The following is a 21,225-nucleotide window of genomic DNA, read 5'->3' as shown; positions in this document are numbered from 1 at the left end:
AAAAACATGCGCCTTGGATTGCAACGTTTTGTCAAAACTTCGAAGCAATCAGTGAATTACCTGTGGAGATTTTGAGTATACGTAAATTTAAATTTTTATTAATAAAGATAAATATTAAGGCCCGGTATTCGTTGAGTCGCAACTTACTCTAAATCCAGGTAACATATTACTTAATTAATTGAAAAAATAAGTTTTTCTTCAAAATAATTATATGGTTTTGAAAGGAAAAGAGTCACTGAAATCTAAGGATTTGAAAAAATACATATCCAACATTATATTTTCAATACATATTCTAAAAAAAAAAAAAAAAATGTCCAAAAACATTGCAAAAATATGAGCGTGAACACACGTGTAGCCCTGAGCGCGGCTGAGCGCATCCAGACTTGAACGCTCGATACAAGCTTGAGATCTCAGCCAAAACATTTGAGTTAATTCATAAAAAAGTTCATTACCTGTCAAGGACATGCGTTTCACTTGTTCTGTGATAGATTCTCTCCTTTGGAAATGTCGCCTAATAAGTGCGAAGGAGTTGGCCCTCTCCTTCGCACAGTAATCCATTAACTCCATGCGCGACATTTTGGACGGTACAGCAAGATTTTTGTCCTGGTGATCATCGTTCAAAATCTTCGGAGCAGAGTTGAAACTCCCCATCCTAAAAATATCAAGAAGAAATAAGTCCTAACAGAGTGATCATTATCATAAACATAGTGAAATATGATCATTCATTTTCACCATTGTCCACTTATTACTATTAATTAGAAGAGACAGTAGAGGCAGGTAGCGAGGTAAGCTAGGTACTTTTTACTAGGGTAGGCAGCAGAGGTAGGTAGTAAGGTAAGCTAGGTACTACTTAGTAAGGTAGGGTAGGTACTGGTTACGTTTTTATATGTCACGAGGGTAAAACAGGATAGACACTTCTTTTCTGCCTATATGGAATGCACGCCCCTGGTTACTACACTGATAAGTCGGCTGTCCAAACTCAAAATACAGTAAGGGACATTTTTTTCTAGTACGTTTTTTTTGCATTTTTGGATTAAGTAGATTCTACTTAGTCCAAAAATGCAAACAAAACGTGCTACAAAAAATGTCCCTTACTGTGTTTTAAGTTTGGACAGCCGAAGTCTGCTCGGATTTTTGTTGTATGTAAATAAAGTTATTTATCAAAATCAGTTTTTTTGTTTAAGCATCTTTCAGATTAAAATAAAAAAAAACATACTTCACAATATTTCGGACGTTCATTTTTAAATCTTCAAATACTGAAATTCGTCATAGATCTACCTCCAGCAGAGAATTGTAATACTTAATGACAGTGTAATATAATCTGATTTCGTTATTTCTCTATATCTATGGAGCTTTTCTTTTAATCGGTTCAATATTTTGCCACGTAACGCGCGGTTAGACCTTTATTTGATTGAAGTTAACGTTATATGTCTTAACATAAGATTATGATTAAAAAAATCAACCCTTTATTGCTTTTGTGACAGTATTATCATTCACAATACATATTTGATGAAACAAAAATAATCTTATCGATACACCGTACATTGACAGGCATAATGCGATAGGTAACAACAATGATCGATGTTTAATAGTTGATAATCAGATGACAGGTTTCGAAGTATTATGTTTTGTAAAAAAAAATCGTTATGCTCGCATTAAGAAGTGAAATGGGAAAATCATTCGTGGGTTACAATTAATATATAAAAAATAAAAAAATGGGAGGTTTTAGCAACATTTTAACCAAAAGATATTTCCAACATTTTAAGTGTGTTCAAAATCTTACTTAAGTACTTATTCACAAATCTGGATTATCTCCACTTATACTTAAGTTATTTTTTACATGTTTTGACATCTCAACAGAGATGTAGAAGAATATGGAAGTCTGGGTATTTACAAGATTTATGACCTGTCATAGAACATCTATGTTGGATTGAGGACCTCAAACCAACATAGATGGTTGTTGTGAACTCATGTGTACTGTGTCACGAGATTGGTCAAGATATCTAGGAGTTCTAAAAATTTGAGTAGTGTGGTTGTCAATCATGGGTAGAATTTGTGAATGTTGCACGTGTGTAAAGCGATCACTTAACCAGCCTATGAAGTCATAAGCTCTGTAAATATCTAGATTTCCATATTCTTCTTCTTCTATGTTGAGATGTCACAAAATCCAAAGATATTTACTTTGAAAAAGGATCTAATCAATAATCAACCATAGAAATGTGGTGGGAACTCTACAGGTCTTACGGGCACTATTTCAAATGGACGCTTCAATCCGATAAAATACACCTTCCAACACTGCTTTATGCGCACCTAGCGGATTTCGACTGAACTTAGTAAATGATTCATTGTAGATTTTACCTCGTGATCACGGTTCAGTTTCTAGCCAATTCTTTAAAAATAAACGTTACTTGTGGATTTTGTCGTTATAATAATTGAAAATTTTGAAGTTATAAAAATTTGGCACCCGCATTCGGCACGTGTATGATATTAAAACCCGTAATATCGACAAAAAACTAATGAATAAGTATACTTATATGATTTAGAATCAGGTTTAAATTACAAGCAGATGCGTTATGAAATAAATACAGTATTATTCCAGTTTTTTTATTAAATTTAAAAAAATAAATTGAACAGGAAACATTACCTCAAAAATTAATGCCACGGTTAGATTTTTTTTTTACAAAAAAAATTGTTTCAACATATTTCCTTCAAATTACGATTGATATACAAAATTATAATATTGATATATTGTATGCACACAAAAAATGCTTGATTATTTCCAAATTCGTTTGATACCACTCAAAGAAACGTAAAAACATCCGAAATCAAACATCTACTAAGAATACTATTAAGATATGTAATCTAAACGTCAAAATAGTAATTTTGGGGTTATGTATGCCAGTGGTTTTAGCTGTTTACATGTTGTAATGTTGCCATAAAGCTAGTACAAACATTAAATTTTTACGTTTAAGAGAGACGTGGGGTTAAAGTCAACTTTTAATAAAATTGAAAAAAATTATCATGAAGTATTATTTTCAAAAATATATAAGTATTTATAAAATAAATAAATGTAAGTGTGATATCACACTATTATTTATTTTATATTTCCCTGGATTAAAAAAACAAAGATTTTAAGAAATAGTTGTATTTACTAAATAAAACTTGAATTAAGAACTTAAAGAATTAACATTCAAGCAAAGAAAATTTTACAATACTAACTTTTTCTTCAAATTCAATTTTTTAAATAACAAAAAATAATCTGGAGAAATATATTGTGAAATCAACATAAGGATAGAAAAAAATACCAGATGAAAAAATATTACAGAATGAATAAAACCATAAAATTCTGTCATCTTTGCAAAAAGGCAAAAATGCTTGAAATTATTATTTTGGACTACGTGGAATAACATACTTAATGATTTACACAAACTAATAAAACGCTTCTATACGACCACTTTCTGTGATTTTATTAATGTAAACACGACTAGTTTCGAGAATTATCCACGTACTCATCAACAGATGAAAATACAAAGTTTTTTTTTGTATTTATCACCTGTTGATGAGAAGATCTGTTCAACATGTGATTTATCGTTTACTACAACGCTAGATTCGAAAAAAAGTTTATGGCAATTAAAAATCTATTTTTTGAAACACATTTTTTTTACACCAGAGTAGCGCCATCTGTTGAACGTCAAAATAACACACGCAATACTGATTGCTCATGGCGGGTAGCGTCTTTTTTATAGATTGCTATCACTTTATTTGCTAAGTGATAGCAGCTATCAAGCAGTTGTCACTTACGCATGTTTTTGGCTGTATTGTTGTTCCATACATTTTTTAAAATTTTCATTGCTTTTAATGTATTGTGAACTTAAAGAAGTTAGAAATATGTGTTTTTTTTCCAATTTCATTTCCATTTAAGCAGACTGAGTAACAACAACGCGCGGACGCGAATACTTATATAGTTAAAAAAAATATATAAAAAATACACATTAAAGAAATTGGAGTTCTATGGATTAAAGTAAAAATAATTAATATCTTCAAAATTAAGAAGCATATTTGTTTGACAACTTATTTTTTTTTATAAAACGGATATCGTTACTTTCGATATCCGTTTTATTTCTAATACTGTTTCCTACAGAATATTGGAGATTCAATCAAACACAAATCATAAATATATATTTATTTAATAAATATATTTTTAAAATTTAATTCTTTAGTTAGCTTATTTAACATTAAATACAAAAAAACACACTTAATTTACATCATATACTTATATGTATTTACACACATATATATATATATATATATATATATATATATATATATATATATATATATATATATATATATATATATATATATATAATAATAATAATAATAAATAATAAAACCCTTATCCGCAACCCTATGGTGCATAGGGCACTGCTTCATATAAACGCAGTGTTATCTTGATCGTTTTACACATGAAGGAAAAGTGATCAGCCCTCCGCTTCAGGTACCAGTCCAGGGCATTAATGAATAAATATTACAGTGAAAAAATCACTTATATTATTTGACCCCCCCTGGGAATCGAACCCGGGACCTCCAGAACGGTAGCCGGGCGTGCTTACCATTACACTACGGAGGCGGACAATATATATATAAATATATATATATATATATATATATATATACATATATATATATATATATATATATATATATATATATATATATATATATATATATATATATATATATATATTATACATACATAAAATATTTAAAGTTATTAAGGCGCATTATGATAATCAACTTAAAATATAACCAAATTTAACAGCAGTTGTTGGCAGAAAACGAACGTAATATTTATCAAGGGTCACCGCGAAAGGTTTTTAGATTATAATCGGTCTCATTTACCACAAATCTTACCCACGTATCCGCATTGAGACTCTTGTCTTTTGCAACTTCATCAAAGCGGTTCCATAAATTTTCGCGGCGGTTTATGTCATTATAATTACTATTTTTTTACTGCTAGGTGGAGAAGAATCATAATCATAGTTGTGCTGTGTTGTGACAGGTCGAAAGCCTGGTCTGATTTCCAGGACACGATCAAATCATTGTCTGCTACTAGCGCTCTCGATTAAATAAATAAATACGTTATACGTACATGAACTTAAAACATTATTATTTTTAACATCTCAACAGAGATGAAGAAGAATATGGAAGTCTGGGCATTTACTGGGCGAACGACCGTCATAGGCTGGTTTAAGTTATCACTTTACACACGTGCAACATTTATCAATTCTACTCATGATTGAAACCACAATACTCGAAATCTCGGTTCAAAAGTTCTATATAAGTATGTATATGATCCAATTTCGAAACATTGTACAAGAATCACTAGAAACGAGAGACATCTATTGGTAAGCAGAAACTCTTATATTTGCATGTGAGGTCCGAATCCTGCATTATAATCACATGCATGAGAAACGCCGGAAAATATCGTTTTCATTTTATTATTTAAGCTTATAATTTGACCAGATAGTTTATTAACGACATCACGTGTATCCAAATAATTGTTTACAAATTCGGATTATCTCCAACTATTTTTGACAAGTATTTGGACACACTCAAAATGTTGACTCAAAATAATATTACTGAAATTGTATCGGTTTCCTACATTTCAGCTCACCTTAACATTTTGATGAATAATTTTAAAGAAGTCGCTGCCATTTGACCGCAGGATACTCCTATACCGCCGGTCGGTAATCCCATGGCAGACGATTTCGACAATTCCACCTGGACAAAATTTATTCAAACAAAAGTAAACATATTCCTAAGCAACAAACAAAACTGTCAACGATCAAATTAATTAGTCAGATATTTGATATTTCTACAAGATTTTTCAAAATGCACTAAGTTTATAAAAAAGTAAATGTTTTTTAGATTATTTTCAAATGTACGTTAAAAAAAAAACATTATATTAAAGGAATCACGAGAATATTGTTTACATTATAAAAAGCAGTTTTAACCAATACGAAGAGGTGAATTGAAGATTAATCTCGCGTATTTTTACTCACTAATAAAGATAACAAAAGTTTTACTACGTTTTAGTACATAAGGACATATTATAAATTATTTGTATATTTAAAAACTAAAAATATATAGATAGTGAAAAAATAGAAAAGATTTATAGAATTACGAAATTAGTATATACCAAAACAAAACATAAATCGCGGCTTGTCAATTTGTAATTGGACATAAAAAATATATCTTTGAGTTTCCAAAATTTTACATTAACAAAATCCAATTTCTTTCCATTTTTTTAATGAAAAACTATTGAAAAAAAAATTAATTCCTTTCATACATATTAATTGAAAAACAAAGAAAAAATTCAAAAAAAGATTTTTATGTCATTACGTAAGTACAATCAATAAACATTGTGTGCAAGATCTTCTCCTAGCAAAACAGCTTTATTTTTTTTGAGAGGCACAGCGTAACTAGTATTAATAGTAGTGACAGGTAAATGAATTTATTGAGCGAGTGTTTTTGCCTAGAATTTTCACTCATGAATTACATGAAATTATAGTAACTTTAAACATAAAGAGTAAATCCACTCACGAGTAGGCATAGGCTATGAAACTTTTAATGTTGAAGACTGAGTAGGAACATGATAAACGGTGTTGCATAAGCCGTAGCTAGATTTCAGAGTCACTTGGACGTTAGGTAATTCAAAAAAAAAAAGAATTTATTGTTTCAGTTTTTATAACTATATTAAATAATAAAAAATATTTGCTAATACAGTTTAGTAATACACGTGAACTGTGTTTATATCCATACAAATTAATATATACACATTACTTTTTGCTATTTTTTGAACTTCGTTAACATAATATTTAATTTTTTTTTAAATTTTAAGTTTATGAATCGATAATTATATCAAATGGTCCAATTGTGAATCTAATTGGAGAGTAATCAAATGATTTCGATAAATCATAACGCAAATTATGCGTTATGATAAAAATAGAATTAAAATTTTGTAAAAATACCAAAACGACTAGTTATCTTCCGGAATAAGTATTTAAGAATTAAAAACAATGAATATTTTGTTATTATATTTTTGGAAAATGAAAATGCTATATGAATCAAATAGTATTATGCAAATGGGATAATACAAATAAATAATTTTTATAAAATATTAATTACAGAGAGATTCATGAAATTATGTGTGAACCAAATATCACATGCAGATTTTAAATAAACTTATTTTCAATTTAAAAAATAATAATTAGCGACTTTAGGCCAAAAATAACATATGCCTTTATTATTAAATCCTTGTCACACGTGTAGTGAGAAAACACATTAAAAATGTACTTCTCAAATCACGAGTGAAAAGTATGCTGCGCTCTGCAATACGGTAAAAACAATTGATTTAAATGGATTTTATGACCTGTGTAGTTCTTGTCCCAAAGTCTATAATTGCTTCCCATCTTTATATTATTTTAAACTGGTGTCTACATACCTGAACGAATATTTTCATTGCGTTCTCGAATTTAGTACTCGCCATTTTAAATAAAAACTATATACAAAAAAAACTAGGAAGAGATCAATTGAAAGGAAAACTGTTGCGGAATTATGTGTTATGAAACCATTATCACTTGTCAGCCCGACCACTTCTCGTCCACAAATGATACAGAATACTGTAATAACTATCGTATAAAATTTAACATAAAATAAACATTAGTAGATAATGTTTCTCTTATAACTCCATTCAATGACCGTATAGAGCAAATAATGATTGCTTTTATCTCAGCTGAAATTTCTACGCGGTGACAGGGTTTGAAACTAAGATGTACATATACGAAATATATGTTTAAATGAATATGAAAAGGAGAAAAATGTGAGATACCATAAATTAAAGAAAGGTGGAGTACTTTGGGCATTTTGTGGGGGAAGAGAAATATTAATTAACACGTGACACATCTATTGAAAGAAAATATGGGATAAGTTCACATTCTTAGTACAAATTAATTATCTAGATTCTAGATCGTCAGTTGATAAAATTAAATTAGTATGGTGTTAATGTAAATTAGATCATGCTTTATTGCAATAATTAAACCCTCGTTTCATATTAAATGAAAAATATCCTGGCAGAAAACATATTAATTTCATGATTTAATTCGTCTTATCGAAACACACGAGCTAAAACTTATTTACATTATAATTAAAAAACGAAAGGTCATAACCTGAATAAATTTATCGTTTACTATTTGAAGTATTTCTGCTTTACATAAAGTAATAATAATAATGAAAACGCATTGAACAAAAGTACTTTTTTTAAATTAATTTATGTAATGAAAATATTTTGGTGTCATTATTAAAAATACATGGAACCTCTCATAACAAGCACCTCTCATAACGAGTAATTCGAATAACGAGCATAAAAAAACTTATAAATTTGCTCCTTTAACGAGCGATATTTCGCATTACGAGTAACAGAGGAAGGGTAGGTCCCTTTTTCACGACATTCACTTATGAACCGGGACATTCGTGGCTTGGGAAGAAGTTACCGAGAGGACCCTCACTTCGGCTTCGAAAAATTTTTAGCCAGAGAGTGTTGTCAAATGGGATTTCGAAACAGTAACTGTGCAGTCTACAGTCAACGAGATCGTGACATTAGCTAATATAATGGGACTCTAGGTGGATAACAACGATATTGAAGAGCTTATGAAAGATTAGAGCCAAGAGCTTACCACCGAAGAGCTTATGGAGTTGCATCGTGTTTCACAGCAAAACATTATGGAGAAGAGTTTGTTTATGGAGGAGGAGGAGGAATTAGCAGAGCAACAATCTTCTAGCACAATAAGAGAAATGCTGAAAGCATGGGAAACTGTTGCATCGTACATTAAGGAGCATCACCCTAATAAGGAGGTGTTTATTCCTGCTACAAATTTATTCAATGATAATGCTGTGATACATTTTCGCACAAATTTTGAAGCGTCGGTTAAAACAAATGTCTTAAAAAAGTTTTCTAGTTAAAAGGGATAAATTATTTGTCACAAATTAATATTTTTATTTACGTTTCTTCCAAATCTTAATTATATTCCAAGTTTTAACACACCTTAACAATGTAATTTTATTTGAATAAACGTTTAAAAAATGTTGTATAAATAATTGTGTTTTCTTCCGGCCTGGAACGCATTAACGTATTTTCCATTGATTTGTATGGGAAAAATGTTTCGCTTAACGAGTGTTTCGCATAACGAGTAAGATGCTGGAACGAATAAACTCATTTTGAGAGGTTCGACTGTATTATGTAGAATCCGCTTTAAATTCCTCGCAAAGAGTGAAAAAATCTCACACATAGCCCTGCGAGTTTCCAAATCGGTCTCAGTTAATGGTTCATTCTCGTGTGTTATTATTAGCTAATAAACTAATATGAAAAATCACAAGAGTTTCGGTATCATTTTTATTTAAATCTATAGAGAAGTAAGGGAGATATGAAGGTTTAAATTTAAGATATTTTAAACTAAAAAAAGCTTCTTTTCATCTCACCAATAGATGTCTCTAGTGAAGTTCTAGTGATTCAAGAACAATGTTTCAAAATTGGTTCATATTTATAGAACTTCCAAGAATTTGAGTAGCGTGGTTGTCAATAATGGGTAGAATTGATGAATGTTACACGTGTGTACAGTGATCACTTAAACCAGCCTATGACGGTCGTCAGCCCCGTAAATGCCCATACTTGCATATTCTTCTTCATCTTTGATGAGATGTCAACAAATAAAATTTTATATATGTTTTCGGATTATATTATTTTAATAATAAATCAATACTAATTAAACTTTTTTTTTTTTTGGTGTACCTCTAAAATTTCTTGATTTGGCAGGTGTTCATTGTACAGAAAAAGTTTGCGGAACTCTGGCTAATGGTACAATAATATTCATCATTGTCACAAGAACGAACAGAATAGAAAACAGACGTGACAAAGTTGTAGCTGGAAAACTCATATCTTTTGGGAGAATAGCACGCGGAAGGATGATGACGCAAGTAAACATGATTACGATAAGGAAATAAAAATATCATAGTAAAGACAATAAAATAAATACGAGTAGACGCGTAAGTCAACATTCATTTTGTCTGGACAACATGTCGTAAAATAACAATCTTCAGACTAAACAAAATATGACACTACATTTTGATATTTCTTTATCTTTTGTTTACGTTTTATAGAGCTTGATAAAAATGTATGTGATTTTCTCCATAAAAATAAGGCATTTCACCTCCTAAGACAACATGCACACACACACACACATCCACACATCCACACATACATCCACACACACATACCCACCCACCTAATATTGCCTTTTCCTGTACCTGTGATTTATTTTTGTTTTTTGTGTTTCCCTCCCGAGAGAAGCTAATAAGCTCGTATTTTTTACACTCTTCCACTTGAGAATCGACTGATATTGCTAATTCGACCCACGCGTCATTTTTTTCAATTTTATTCTAATACTTAGGGTGTAAGGGGTCCCATAAAATTTAATGTTCTTTATATTTTTTAATGAAATATAACGTTTTTTCTTATCCTACTCCATAGTAGTAGCAAGAAAATACGCGCGGTCCAACTTCGAATGATATCTTGACACAAATGCTCGCGCCCAGCTTCCGAGAAATATTTCCCAGCGTTGCCAAAGCCAATGCCAAAATGCTAAGGGGATACGAAAAGGGGATTCACCGAATTATTATAACTTGATGTAGTGTTGATATTAAATTAATTCGTTTTCGAAAATATGTCGGGTAGGGCTGCATCCCTTTATGTCATTGTAGCGATAATCTAGCACATAAGTGCAGCACTTTTGGTAACAAATTTGACACAAAGTGTACATTTAAATTTCTTTTCTACCATTAGTACACATTTGTTACCAGAAATGCTACGTGGGAAATCGATAGTTAAATCAAATATTGATGTCATTTATTGCAATAGGTATTTTAATCACCTACCATCAATCTGTCCTATAAATTGGAATCTGAGCCCACCATTCACCCGCAGCAGTTATAGAGTCCTGAGGGACTCTCTGTCAGCTGCACATAGAGGAAAATCTTCAAAATATTTCTGAAGAAATAAATAATGCTCTATTCAATTATTGAGGGGGGAGGAGGATGTACAGACAGAGGCCGACACTTCGTCCCCACCCCTCGGGATCCCCTCAAATTGTTAAATGGTAAAATATGTCCGATAAATTATTAAATGGTAATATATTAAGATTCCCGCATTTTTTCCACATAGCGCCAATTCCCAAAAATTCCCCAATAGAGTTAAGATTCCCCGCAGTTTGGGGAATTTCCCACAGATTAGCAACCCTGTACTGACCTAAAATTCCATCCGACCTCGGATGGAGCATTCGGAACGAGCGGCGAGCGGCTCGGCTCGGTTTACTGACCATACGAATGCTCGCATCGTAACGTGTTACGTTACGACGAAATGCTCTGGTCAGTCTCCACCTTAAAGTTATTCACTGATTCTACCGAAATTTCAACACAACGTTTTATTCGAATACACTCGAGTGCTTTATTTTATCTTTTTTCCATTTGACTAGACTGAGCCACAGCAGCGCGTGACCAAGTACAGCTAGTTTGTAATTAAAAAATCTGCTCAGACTGAAATTTTTGACGCTCGATATATATGTATGAGATGTGTGTATATTATGTGATACGTATCAGTAAACTTATGTGCAAGTAGGTATATACTCGTGTACGTAACCGGATGTTTTAAAGATATCATGTTTGATAATTAATTTTGACAGATCGGTGTGTTAAATAATTAAAGTTATTTGTTGATGAACAATAAATACTTTCGCAGCAAAACATCGTTCACACCGTCTAGGAAAAGATCGTCTTGTTTTAGTAAATATACTACGAATAATTTTTAATTTAAAGTTCACTTGGAAAATACCAATACTTAAAAAAAATCCATCGTGAATGACACGTGTTTCGAAGCGACATGTATTCTGCACCGTTTTCAAACTCTGTGACGAACAAAATTCCGCGGAACGCATTGAAACTCGATTAAAAAGAGATTTTAAAATAATGGCATTTCTGGGTGACTTTTTAATTAATATCGATAAATATTACCACAAAGTAACTGCCAAATCAATTAATGAAATTAAAAATAATTTTACCCGTGCGTTTACTTTAAAGCGATCGTATTAATATTGAATACGTATATTTCTAAAATAAAAGGGACCAAGGGGATATTCGTTAACTCGGAATTCATTCCACGGTGACCACCGGAGAGGTCACATGTCTGTTCGCACCCGATTTTTTAAAATATTTGTTTGGAGATTTTTTAGTGTTTAAAAATAAATTTAGAAAAGATATAAGTATTCATATTTTTTTAAACTCTTTTCCTTTCAATAACTCTTTTATTTTCAAAACCATATAATTATGTCGAACAAAAACTATTTTTTTCAATGCATAAACGATGTTTTAAAAAAAGTCAATTACTTGAAATGTAATTACTTGACTTAACGAATACTGCCGTTAACTGGCGCTTACGATTTTTTCCGTGTTAAGGTTAAGTGTTCCAATGCTGAGTATTTAAAATACATGTATTTTATATAAATTGCAATATACATTTTCCCATCATATGTAGCTTGATATGTATTCAAACAGTGACAATCATTTTATGACCTATTACCACGACGATGTTGCATTGAAACGTTTGTTATTGTAAACAGTTCAATTGTGCGCGTATTCTCATTCATATGTCATAACATTTATGACGTATGTATATACTTGACAGTCATTTTAACTCAAAGTAAATAGAATATGGCACATGGTAAAGAAAAAAACTGTAATATAGCACATCTAACACACTTGTACATTTAGTTCTAACGTACTCATTTATACAAAAATGTAATTCTACTTCATAAAAAAACATTTATAACAGTGCACACAATGGAATGTATAAAATAACACACTCCGGACTTCATTCATTTTCAAGATTGAAATTTTTATTATTTTATTCACTGAATAAAGTTGCAAGCCGCGCATATACCCTTAGTGATATCAATTTAGTCTGCCTCAGTAGTGTAATGGCCAGCACCCTCGGCTACCGTTCTGGAGGTCCCGGGTTCGATTCCCATAATATCCATATCCCGAGGATCAAATAAATATAAGTGATTTTTTCAATATTACCCTGGACTGGTACCTGAAGCGGAGGGCTGATTACCTATCCTTTATGTATTAACGATCAGGATAACACTGCGTTTAAATGATGCAGTACCCTATGCACCATTGGGGTGCGAATATAGGGTTTGAGAAGAAGATATCAATTTCTTGTATTATATTATCACCACCCATTCAACAACCTAACTGAATAAATAATTCGTTAAGTGTTGGAGAGGGTAGTTGCCTTCGCTGTCATAATTAGGCTAGTTGGATGAAATTCAACCTACCCCGTTCAGGGTTAAACTTACAGAAGGCAAAGTTGAAAAATTAATAGATTTATATTATCCACTGACACTTCGTGATGGAATTGCATTTTTAATTTATTATTAGATTAAAACCAATATTTTTAGCTTTTCCACTTTTTTATTTGACCAGCGACCGGGTTTCGTCGTTACCGACATCATCAGACTGGTGAGAGGCTATACGAATTGTTATGTTATATATAAAAGAAGGCAGGAGTTGATAACCATGATTTGATATAATTTTATGAGAAATTAATTTAATTTGAGTGAATTTAAGTATTGTATGATATTTAAAATATTTTTTATAAAGGTTTTTTTTTTTTTTTTTTGTAAAGGTTTTTTTATAAAGGTTTTTTTTTATAAAGGTTTTTTAAATTTTTTTTATTTTTTATTTTATTTTTTCAATACAAAAAAAACCTTTATAAAAAATATTTTAAATATCATACAATACTTAAATTCACTCAAATTAAATTAATTTCTCATAAAATTATATCAAATCATGGTTATCAACTCCTGCCTTCTTTTATATATAACATAACAATTCGTATAGCCTCTCACCAGTCTGATGATGTCGGTAACAACGAAACCCGGTCGCTGGTCAAATAAAAAAGTGGAAAAGCTATAAATATTGGTTTTAATCTAATAATAAAAAAAAAAAATAAAGAAAAAAAAAAAAAAAAAAATTAAAAATTAAAATTATTACGTAATAAATAAACTCATATTTCTTATATTTTGCTTAATGATTAATTTTTAACGCAAACAATGTGATAAAAAGTCAGTTTTTGTAATTTTAAGAAAACGAAATGATACGTGAATGTTGTTCATCGAATATTTATGTAATAGTAACAATTATGTCGGATAATTTATTCGGCGCATCTTCGTAAAATATTACCTAAAAAGCTCTTCGCCATGATATGGTACATTGTTTACTTTTTGATAAAACAGGACAGATAACATTTAAATTATTTTATAATTATAATTATTAAAAATCTTAAGATTTTTCCAATAAACTGATTTTAATATTAGTTTTTTTAATTGAATTAAATAAAAACGGGGTGTCGTATCAACCTATCCATACTTGTATTAATATAAAGGACGAAATAGTTATATCCAAATTAATGAGCATACTATTGCCAAAACGTTAATTTGAATGAAAACGTATTTTTTTACGTTATGTGATCATCTAAACTTGTGTTTAAACAAATTAAGTAAATTCAATTATTTGTATTTATAAAACTTACGCATATGTTGAACCAACCAGTAGACAAGCATTAAATATATAGAATAAATAAATTGAGACGTAAGATAGGTATTCATTTAAATTATATATTTTTAAAACTAAAGAAAGTTTACAGTAAATCATGATTTAAGATAGTTGAGAGCATGATACAGGGGTTAGGATTCGCATATGTTCTCTTTGCAAAAAAAAATGTTTGAAACATTAAACTTTAAAGTTAACTACAAAGACATTATTAAAGATATCAATAAATTAACAAAACCATTTTTTTCTTCTAATTTCATTACATCGGTAGCACGTGCAAAGTAGGTTTTTATAAATATTTTTTAAATTGATTATTTTTTTTACTGTTGATGTAAAGAATTAAACTATTAAAGAATAATAATTGTAAATTTATTATCGATAACTTATGGATATTTAACTCTAGAAATATTGATTTTATAATATATATACTCTACGTAAGCATATTTTCTAAGAAATGACATCTTTAATAAGATGTTTTCTTATCTATGCATGTGCACAAATCCTATTAACAATAATGCCAGACATGTAATACTAATTTACATTGCCATGTAGGGCATTATCCTCATAAAATGTATTCAAAGAGCATTGGACTTTCATATGCAAATAATACGTTTTGTTACATTGTAAATCCGTTACAATTGAAAATAGAATGCAGAAAATTTTCCTCTGTATGGAAAATAAATCAATCGTTTTATTCAATCGACCATTGAACCGTGGTGCCAACAATTGTGTCAGGGCACATCCAAATATAATAACGTCCTTTCATTCACACACACTAAAGTACAACACACAACATACATATACATATGTATATGGTATATACATATGTATATGGTATATACATATGTACATGTCACCTACTCCTTTCAAGAACGTCATGAATAAAAAAACTTATTTTTCAGGAGACCATTTTTAAAGTTTTAAAAATATAATACAATGTTTTAAAAATAAATATCTACCCACTTTTTGAACTTTTTACTACGCAACAGATCTTTTTAGGTAAAACCTGAAGATATTTTCTCCATTTGAAAAATATTTACTTTATTTAAAAAATAATTAAACAATACTTTTTCTTCAAAATGCAAAAACAACACATTCTCCCATGTAGCGGGTAAATATTAAGTTAAAATATGCCTCTTTTTCTGGGATATAACACATTTTCTGGGCATTCCGAAAATATGCTCAACTGAAAATTGACGATTTTTGATTTATGATGTTCTTGAAAGGAGTGAGCGATGTGTCACATTTTTTTGTGGTAAATTAAAACGATAGTACATCTGTCGATGTTCAAATTATTGTCAACCAATAAAGAAAATAAAAATCTGCAATTTTTTTAAAGCGGGCAATTTATTTGATAATTTATTAATTATTATTTTTAATGGATTTTGGGTTTTAATTTTCAAATATCCTGTAATTCAAGGTTTTCTTATTTCAAAAGTTGATAAATTGAAGCGACGGAGGCATATTAAAAAAAAATATGCTAATTTAATTGAAATTATTATGTAGACTCTTTCATAGGTAATATTTTCAACTATTTTCGTAAAAATAACTATTAATTTGACGTTTTTCCGATGTCGTCAAAAACTTGTCTTCCATATAAAATATATATCTCGTATATATAAAAACCATCCGTAGTGTAATGGTACGCCTCCGTAGTGTAATGGTCAGCACGCTCGGCTACCGTTCTGGAGGTCCCGGGTTCGATTCCCTGGGGGGGTCAAATAAATAAAAGTGATTTTTTCACTCAATATTTATTCAATATTACCCTTGACTGGTGCCTGAAGTGGAGGGCTGAGGGTTTGAAGAATAGTGTTCTAGCCAGTGTACAGTTATTGTCACTACCCTTACTTACCGCCGTTAGAATAACTTTCCTTCGTGTGTTAACGATCAAGATAAAACTGTGTTTATAATGCAGTGCCCTATGCAACATTGGGGTACGGAAAAGGTTTGAATGAATATATAAAAACCACAATAAAGCAGCATTAATCGATAAAGGATGGAAATATTTTGTTGTGCTGCTCATTGTGTTAATGCCGAATTTCTAATAATTTTTAATGTATTAAAAATATATCTTCATCCAACCCTAATTGAAAAACCTTAATCAAATATTTCCGGCAAAAATATACTACAGATATCTCTGGCTTTAATGTTGAGGCAAACCGTTTTTCAATTTGTTTCAATTCATTTCATTTTAAAATATTATCAAATGAGTTTTCATTTGTTTATTTGTATTATTTATAACTTACTTACTAACTATCACTATCACTCCACTTTCTGCAGGGGTATACAAAGAGAATAGAACGGCAAATAAATCTATGTTTATATATATGAATAATAAAAAAAAAAAATATATTCAATAATGATATATTTAATATATTTGATTAAATGATAAATTCATCGTTGTTTATTTTTGCCATTTAAGATAAGAGTTAAACGAATGTTTATGTAATTATATGCATATTTGACATCAATTTGACAAGCGCATAATATGTGTTTTTTTACATTATATATATATAAATATATATCTAAATAAATGTAAATAATAAATATATGTAATAAATATATATATATATATATATATATATATATATATATATATATATATATATATATATATATATATATATATATATATATATATATATATATATATATATATATATATATATATATATATATATATATATATATATATATATATATATATATACACATATATATATATGTACATTTATATTTTTTTTCTTATATTCACGATAAAACTGCAACAATAAAAAATTCCAACAATAGTACATTTCAAGTATGGTGGACATTGTAAGGGTGAAAAAAATCGGTTTTTACATTTTTTTTACTAAAAATGAGTTAAATTAGTTTGATTGTCAATATTATTGATATGTTATATACATATTTGTTTGATAATACACTTCCGAGCTCGACCGTCATAATACAGCTGCGTTTTTCACAAATAATAAAGTTATCTCGTCAAATTATAAGCGAAATTAATAAAGTCAGGGATGAAAATCCAGGATTTGGACCTCACAAACAAATATAAAAGTTCAATTAAAAAGCTTCTTCGTCTCACCAATAGATGTCACTTGTGAAAATTCTAGTGATTATTGTACAACGTTTCGAAATTTGAACATATCCATTTATAGAACTTGGTTCTGTTACACTCAACTTGGTCAATGTTAGACTGTGTAAAGCGATCACTTAAACCAGCCTATCACTGTGGTAAGCCCTGTAAATGCTTAGACTTCCATACTCTTCTTAGTCTATGTGGAGATGTCCAAAAAATAATATACATTTCTCTTTACAATATATTTTTATTCTTTATTATGCAAGGAAATATGCTAAAAAACGAGATGCGTCCTTGAAATTTCACTCTCAATTCTCGTCCAATTATCGATTATCGAATCACCCCCTCCGAAGTTTTTTATTTGGGAAATACTAAAGAATCACTTACCTAACCAAGTAAAGGAGGATCTCTTTTGGTGGTTCGTACTCCTCACAAGGTCCTTTTTCAGGGTCCTTTCCTAACTGCAGGCTCCTGACTGCGAGTCTCCTCTTGGCTGCCGGTGACGTCATCAGGCTTGCCTGCGCAAGTGCTTCTGCCATCTTCAAATCTTGTCGGATCTTCCATATCAGTGGTCTGATTTCATCGATCTCCCTCTCGTAGCTCAAAGCGTTCATTCTGTAATCAAAAGCGCGTATTTTACGAGTTTATATTTGTTTTTCACAAAGAGGTTAGAGTGCGTTTAGAAAATGCAAGTATCGCATTCAACAGGATGAATCAGATCAGATTTGCGTTTGGTGAATAAAGTTCGCCTATACAATGACTGCATTACTCTTATTTTCTCATACAACTGTGAAATATGAAAACTTACAAAGGCCCATAGCACCCGGATGTAGCATATACGAATAATTGTTATCTTAATTTGTGGTGTGACTTCGTGAAGAACTAGGAATAAAGTCGTAGGTCGCAGAAACTAATGGTCACAACTGTCATCAAACAAACGTAATTTCGTTGACTACGCCGTGCACAAATACTTTGCAAGTCTCCCGAGAGCCGCCATCACGCTTGCTTCTTTTACAAGGCATCAGGTTCCCGCCGCCTAGGACGTCCACTGTTGACAATTCGTCAGCAGTTGTCGTCCGAACTTTGGTTCGCGGATCTGACTTTGGAGAATACAAAGGATTTCCATTTTCTCCGCCTAGGGAGCGGGCAGGTTGAGTAAAGTAATGTTAAAAAGTATACAGCATATAATATTTTCATTTTTAAGTATTTCTTAGTCTTAAATTATATTGTGACACGTGTTTCGATGTTTTACGCATCATTATCAAACATGGTGTTATTACCAAGTAAAACTTAAATTAAAAATTGACAGATGTGCACAAAGTGCCTACCGAATTAATTAATGAAAATGTTTTGATGTGTCGGTTCATGCGCAGTGCAAAAATATTATTTCGTAAGTTTAACAAACCCATCAACTTATCACAAGGCGTAAAAAGCGGTTATAAAAAGATTACTACTTTATTTCTAAATCCATTAACAATATTACACTTCTAATAAAATAGTCGTTTTCATCCTTCAAATCGTTCAAATTAATTACTCTTAATAGTAAGTATTAGCTCGATTACGCTTTAGTGTGTCGCACGCTGACACACGATCATGTGAAGTGTTTGTATAAAAATATAACTTGTTTATCTTAGAACCAAACCTTTGGAATTTGAAACATGCAAAGCGGTTTGCAGAATCGCTTCTTACAGGCGTTTGTATGGCTCCATTTCTATCATGAGAAATATAGACGAGGACAATAAAATAAACGAATTTGCTTTTACGGTTACAAAAGTAGTGTGACCGGATGGAGGCATTTGAGATGAAGAAAGACGTCGAAAAATGCTTCGGATACCCTGAGCGGACATGGTCAGCAATGCAAGAATTCTCCAAAGAGTCAGAGCGAATAGGAAACTTTTATAAAATATTAAAACCCGGAAAATGTCCTATTTGAAATATGTGCCCAGAGGAGAAAAGTACGAGATAATGCAACTGGTCGAAGAGTTGTCCAAAGATGGTGGATCTCCTGGCTCCATAATATACACCAGTAGACAGGGATACAGAAGGTCGAGAAGTTGTTTCGAACTGCCCGAAATAGGGACACTTTCTCATAAGTAATAGTCAACGTTGGGACCTTTTTTCTTTTTGTTATTATTTGCCTATTAAGGATACTTTTCCACAATTAAATCATTAAACACTGTTTTTATATATTTCATACTAACTTTTTGGCGTATTTTGCTTTCAGCTGTATGGTTATCTCGTTTAAATCTTAATTGACAAACACAAATTTCAAATTACGGAAGGTTGCAATTGATTGCTTCAATTGAAACTGAAATTAATATTTGCACATCATATGAATTATTTTTTGACATCTCATCAAAGATGAAGAAGAATATGGAGGTCTGGGCATTTACGGGGCTGACGACCGTCATAGGCTGATTTAAGTGGTCACTTTACACACGTGTAACATTCACCAATTCTACCCATTATTGACAACCATACTACTCAAATTCTTGGAAGTTCTGTATATATGAACCAATTTAGAAACCCTTGAATCACTAGAACTTCACTAGAGACATCTATTGGTGAGATGTAAAGAAGCTTTTTATTAAGCAGAAACTCTTATATTAGTATGTATATGCATTTATTTAAGCATATTGTTGAAATGTATGTAATATTATTTTTCAAAGTATTTTATAAAAGGTGTACTCGGTGATTGCCGTGGGTGGTGTGAACTCTGGTTAATCTCATTTTTAATATATTTGATAGAAACAATATATTTTTTCTAAAAACAAAAATGCGAAAAGCAGCTGTTAGATGCAATGTTTGGCATTACGTGTGTTGCTATTACGTACAACAGACGGCACTGCCATTGCGGTCTTAAGTGAACATAAAAAATACACGCCACATATGTACAAACATATATTATATATATATATATATATATATATATATATATATATATATATATATATATATATATATATACTCTATATACATATACACATATATACTTAAATGTGTGAGTGTTTTTATTAAAAAACGTCCGGTTCTTTGTTTTGTTTACTCGAACTTCGCGGAATTTATTTTTTAATTTTTTATCATTGTTGATAAATTGTAGTCAAGGTCAAAATAAAAAATCTCGCGTTATTTAAATCTGATAATAATTTACTTGGAAGTATATCTTAATTCGTTCTTACTACTGACGTGTTCTAGAACATTGAATAAAAACATAGGCAAAAAATGTGCCGAGGCCACTGAAAAGATTATCTTTTATGACCAGACGCCCTGAGAATTGTCTCTACGTACTATGAGGTCTAAGTACAGGGCGGAAATTAAGAAAAAATTGTATCCTATTTTATTGACAAAGCACGAATTTTAATCTTTATGTTTGTGCCGGTCGCTCTTCAGAATTTGATGACGATGTTTTAAAGTCAGTACTGGAA

At 30.6% G+C, this 21,225-nt stretch overlaps 1 protein-coding gene across 4 annotated transcripts in view; it reads right to left on the bottom strand.

Moving 5' to 3' along the window:
- Positions 1-18,823, bottom strand: part of cu (NADP/NADPH phosphatase nocturnin) — a 43,627-nt gene extending 24,804 nt beyond the window's left edge. The window contains exons 1-3 of one of the 4 annotated variants that reach the window (XM_088266109.1): positions 18,609-18,823; positions 18,188-18,415; positions 453-652 (exon numbers count right to left, since the gene is read on the bottom strand). In XM_088266109.1, the coding sequence (XP_088122235.1) occupies positions 453-652; positions 18,188-18,414 (427 nt within the window). In that variant the 5' untranslated portion in view covers position 18,415; positions 18,609-18,823. Of the gene's footprint in view, positions 1-452; positions 653-2,644; positions 2,933-5,677; positions 5,785-7,507; positions 7,674-18,187; positions 18,416-18,608 lie in introns of those variants that run through there. The other 3 variants (XM_088266110.1, XM_088266111.1, XM_088266112.1) reach the window with 3 other exon arrangements.
- Between the last annotated feature and the right edge of the window lie 2,402 nt (positions 18,824-21,225).

This window comes from Brachycentrus maculatus, unplaced genomic scaffold (genome assembly GCF_059751285.1).
Source record: "Brachycentrus maculatus isolate JH-2025_06_01 unplaced genomic scaffold, ASM5975128v1 h1tg000261l, whole genome shotgun sequence".
Taxonomy (NCBI): Eukaryota; Metazoa; Arthropoda; class Insecta; order Trichoptera; family Brachycentridae; genus Brachycentrus; species Brachycentrus maculatus.
This window is presented reverse-complemented; position numbering and strand designations above follow the sequence as displayed.